This window comes from Trichomycterus rosablanca, chromosome 11, assembly GCF_030014385.1.
Source record: "Trichomycterus rosablanca isolate fTriRos1 chromosome 11, fTriRos1.hap1, whole genome shotgun sequence".
Taxonomy (NCBI): domain Eukaryota; kingdom Metazoa; phylum Chordata; class Actinopteri; order Siluriformes; family Trichomycteridae; genus Trichomycterus; species Trichomycterus rosablanca.
This window is the reverse complement of record NC_085998.1, coordinates 38761357-38766765: the sequence shown is the minus strand read 5'-3', so window position 1 is coordinate 38766765 and position 5409 is coordinate 38761357. Positions and strand designations below refer to the sequence as shown.

Here is a 5409-nt window from a genome sequence, read left to right as displayed (position 1 = left end):
CACCTGATCTTTAGCTTGTTGGATATCAGTTCTAACACTCATCCTTTATGGCTGTAACAGCTGTAACAGAGTGTGACTGTGGCAATTTATGCCCATTTAGTCATATATGTCTGTGAGGTTTGTGAGGCATTGACGTTGGATGAAAAGGCCTGTCTCACAGTCAACATTCCAATGCATTCTAAAAGCTCTTTAGCGAGGTTAAAATCAAGGTTTCTTTTCAGGACACTTGTGGATCCTTCACACATACAGGTACAGTCATGATGAAACAGGGAAGGTCCTTCCTCAAACTGTTGGCACAAAGTTTAAGGCATATTATTTATTTTAAATACCTGATTTTATAAATATGCCAGCAATCGCTGATAATCGTTTATTCAATTCTCTTTCTCACTGTATCCTTTTCATTTTAAATTTACATTCTCGGCATTTAGCAGACGCTTTTATCCAAAGCGACTTACATTACTGTGACAGTATACAGTCTAAGCAGTTGAGGGTTAAGGGCCTTGCTGTGGCAACAGTGGCAACCTGGCAGTGGTGGGGCTTGAACAAGGAACATTCTGAATACTGGACCAGTACCTTAACCACTAGGCTACAGCTGCCCCTATTCAGGTTCAAGGCAGGTCAAGTGCCACCCAAAAACTCTGGGGAGGAATGTACCCTGGACAGGGCATCAATTTGTTACACACACCCAGAGGAAATTTAAGGTGGAGTCCATCTCAAAAACACTGAGAAATACACTTTAATACAACATAAAATGGAACGGTAGTTGGTTATTATTATATTATTTTTTAGATATTTTTTAAAGTAAATAACTACACACTATGTGTGCAATATTTTTCACTTAGTTGTAGTTCTTTCTGTTTTTTTCCTGTGTTCATACTGCTGTAACAAGTTCATTTCCCTAAGGGGATCAATAAAGTCTTATCTCATCTCATCTCATCTCATCTTACCAAGAGTGGCTTCAAAAGCAACAGGTCATCCAAAAAATGGTCCCAACATGGAGCATGTAAATAAAGAAAATGCCTTTTCTGCACTTTTTTTATGCACGTTTTACACACACGTCACCAAAAAATCAGGATGGTGTTTTCGCTGTGATGAGGTCTTACACAATCACTCCCTTCCACTATCAGCACATGAAGCAAACTGTCAAGCATTAACCTCCACCCAAAACCCTGAACACTGTCAAGAGTTTCTATCTACAGCTGCTCCACACTTTAAACTGGTGAGTACATTTATTACTAAACATGTACATTTATTTTTCTAGAACTTCTCTTCTGCAGGATTAATAAAATAAATCTAGATATTGTAGATGACAAATTTGCATGGCAGGATGTTTAATTAGTTTTGAAACTGTGTGTGTGTGTGTGTGTTAAAATAATATTAACACACTTTCAGTGATTCAGTTACAGAAATAGAAGAGCTGCAGAAATGATTAGGCTGTAATTACATGTGTGCAGAGTGCAAATTATACAGCGAGATATAAATACTCACGCCTGGATGAAAATGATTTCAGACACCAAGTGGAACATAGCAGCTATCGAGCTTGTTTAATATGGTTTATCACTTCGGTGGGTAGCACTGGCGCCTCACAGGAAGAAGATCCTTGGTTCCATTCTTATGTGGAGCAATCCGAGTTTGCATGTTCTCCCTGTGTCTGCGTGGGTTTCCTCCGGCTGCTTCGGTTTTATCCCACTTTCCAAACACATGCCAGTGAGGTAAATTGGAGACACTAAATTGTTCATGACTGTGTTTGATATGAAACTTGTGAACTGATGAATCTTGTGTACACAGAAACTACCTGTAATGTCATGAATGTAAGCAAAGTGTAAAACATGACGTTAAAATCCTAATAAATAAATAAATATCTATTTTTTTGGGGTTCAAGTATTAATTAGGAGAGTCAGACCTCAACACTCCCGCGTAATTTTATTATTAGCTGATCATAATAAAGTGCAACAACTGGTGAGTAACTAAAAACACACATTTATTAATTTTGAGATTCTCTTCTGGTGGATTAATAAAATAAATCTAGATAAAATAATGGGCAAATTTGCATGGCAGTCCTGGATGTTTAATTAGTTTTGCAACTGTGTGTGTGTGTGTGTGTGTGTTAAATCCGTGTAAGTAAACTATTGATCTGCTTCCCTTTACAGTAAAAAGACAAATCAATCAAATCAATCAAATCAAATCAAGGTTTATTTGTCACATACAGAGTGATACACGGTACAACTGGCGGTGAAATGCTTTTGTGACTGCTCAGCCACAGTAGTTACAAGCATTCGTATTATTGTACTGATACTAGTGTGTTATATTTTACTGTTTGTATGTCTTGCTTTTTAGATCTGTCAGTCGTTGTATTTACATGTGAACAGTTCTCATATTTAAACATATTTAAACATATCATGACTGATAACTAACACACATTTTTTATTTACTTTTATATGTTCAAGTTAATTAGGTTGAATTTTAGCTTTTTAAATTGTCAATCTATTTATTTTTAAATAGTATAATCAATTTCACAACACACACACACACACACACGTTTATATTACACCTATTTAATTTATGTCCTCTGCATATATGGCCTGACGGTTAAATTTTGCATTACATTGTATTACGATTCACCAAAACTATGTTTAAATAAATTTTTATATATTGTATAATAAATAAACATCAAATTAATACAATTTATTGCAATATAATGTTATTTAGTTTGCATTTAATGTGTTAGTATATTTAATAATCAGTAGCTGATTGCTGGTTGTTGTTTAAGCTGATCTGCAGCAATAATACATACATTAATAAACACTCAGCACTATCTAGAGTGTTCCATCAGAGCCAAATGAATCCTAAAATCTCAGTTTTTTAACACTAAAATCTAATTTTGTTGGTGTTTTGTACCATTTCTAATAAATCAGAAATTGTAACTTTGGTAAATCTGTTTATCTTTCACTCTTTGTGTTCTTTTAGAAATAATGGATTATGACGATTATGATTTTTCGATGTTTGACGCCACGGCGAGTCCCTGCATCAAAGATGGAAGCTGTGAAGACTTTCATAAGAACCCCTTGATCAGCTGGCGTCACTGGTTCGCACTGGTCTGCTACGCCATCGTCTTTTTGGTGGGCGTCCCCGGCAACGGCCTGGTCATTTGGGTGACTGCGTTCCGTATGCCCCGCTCGGTCAACGCACTGTGGTTCCTGAACCTGGCTGTGGCAGACCTGCTGTGCTGTTTATCACTGCCCCTGCTCATGGTACCGCTGGCCCAGGACCAGCACTGGCCCTTCGGATTGGTGGCGTGCAAGGTCCTGCATGGGGTTTTTTACATGATGATGTACTGCAGCATTCTGCTGCTGGTGCTAATCAGCCTGGACCGCTGGCTCCTGGTAACCCGACCAGCCTGGTGCCAGAACTGGAGGCATCCACGTTGGGCAAACTGGGCCTGCCTGGGCACCTGGGTGCTTGCGCTTCTGGGCAGCATCCCCCAGTTCACCCACATGACGGAACACGAGAAAGGGAAGAAAACAGAATGCGTCGGCGTGTACGAAAGCATGTTACATGCCTCGGCGATCGTCACGTTTCGCTTCGTCGTGGGTTTTCTGGTGCCGTTTCTCATCATCTGTGTCAGCCACTGGACGGTGTACCGAAGGGCAAGCCGAAGTCCGGCGAGGAGGCATAACGAAAGGTCGGCGCGGACCTTGCGCGTCATCCTCGCCGTGGTGCTCAGCTTCTTCCTGTGCTGGATTCCACTGCACATTCTGGACATGTTTCAACTGGCCATGCACAAAAGCGAGTCGAAGGCAAACCTGCTGCTGGCACACGTCCTGGCACACTGCCTGGCATACTTCAACAGCTGCCTGAACCCTCTGCTCTACGTCTGCCTGGGCCGTGGGTTCAGGGAGAGCATGACCAAGTCGCTACGGAGCGTCCTGCACTTCGCCTCCGAGGAGCCCGCCCGGGGACTCAGCATGACCGGCAACACCAAGAGTACGACGGAATCGAACACTGTGGCCACGGCTCACAAAGATCAGTGTTAGAAACAGGGAGGTTGGCTCAGGGAATCTGCAGGTTTGGGAGAATAAATGAAGTTAATTAATTTACACTTTTTAATTCCAATTAGAGGGAAAATTAAGAGCGCTTGCATGCAGTGACGCAAGTTTGATGTTTATACACTTTACTGTAATCATGTGATTCCTTGTATTCGCAGATGAACCAATATTTAAGTGTGAATGATCCTCAGAAACAGCAAACATCACAGTAAAATCTCTCCAAACCCTCAGTTAGCGTTATAGGTCTGGTGTTCCGCTGCAGTTTGCAGACACCAGCGTTCCTCTGCGTCTAGAGCAGCCACGGAGTCGAATGTCGTGCGTGGGTCAGTGGCCGGTGTGGAGGTGGAAGAGACAGAACAGTTCTGGTAAAAGGACGGCGTTTGCTGGCGAGATTTTGCGACCGCTTTGTGTGTGTTTCTGCAGCTTTCACTTTTTGCACATTGATGATTACCACAAAGTGGCTTTAACCACAGTGCAAAACTGTGGGTTAGCAAACCAGTTTTCAGTAAATGTACACTTTCTTATCTCAACAGTACTAACAGTTTCACTAGATTAACGACAGGAATGAACGTAACTGGAACTCGCACCTTGAAAACATACTTTCTTTACTATTTTATTTATGCATTTTTCCCCTTTTCTCCCAATTTAGCGTAGCCAATTCATCTTGTGCCCCTTTTAGACACTGATGGTATATAAACAGGGTATATATGCCCGACACATGCTCCCACAGAAGCGTGTACAGTCCACCGACAGTGGATTCTCGTGCATGAACAATCACATCCTAACCTCCACCTTCCTTCCACTTCTGTACAGGCGGGTCAGGCTACTAACCAGGGTCCTTACACAGACTAGTGGCCAATTGTGTCTGCTGCAAGCACCACCAGTTGTGCCCACTAGGGGGCGCCCAGCTGACCGGTAGCAGAGCTAAGCTATACAGCGACATAAATATTGAACTCCAGAGAGTTAATTCCTTGATTTAGAATAAACCTGATGTACTTGTTCTTTTCTGTAATACCATTTTTTAAAAATTATATTCTCAGATTTTTCATGTAAGTCATACTGAAATGGCTTTGCATTTTGTATGTATAGTGAATTTGTATCATAACATTTTAAAATTAGCCATAACTGATGGCGAAATAAAAATATGACCAAACTTGTGTGCATGTTTAATATTTTATGTTGTGTAATTACTGTTCCTGATGTCTAATGTCTCTCGCAGACACAAAAATGATTCCTATACATTTAACGTATCTGGCTTCTCGTTTATCAGCTTATTGAACTATCACAACCTGTCTGAGGAGTTACACAATAATACACAATTTATAGCAAAAACACAATGTTATAATAATGCGAGACTTTATAA

The 5409-nt window shown here is 40.7% G+C and overlaps 1 protein-coding gene across 1 annotated transcript; it reads left to right on the top strand.

Moving 5' to 3' along the window:
• The first annotated feature begins 1177 nt into the window (after window positions 1–1177).
• On the top strand, window positions 1178–5190 carry c5ar1 (complement C5a receptor 1). Its single transcript, XM_063004917.1, has 2 exons — window positions 1178–1219; window positions 2968–5190. Exon 2 carries the CDS (start codon window positions 2973–2975, stop codon window positions 4032–4034), a length of 1062 nt encoding a protein of 353 aa, XP_062860987.1. The 5' UTR covers window positions 1178–1219; window positions 2968–2972; the 3' UTR covers window positions 4035–5190.
• Window positions 5191–5409: the final 219 nt, after the last annotated feature.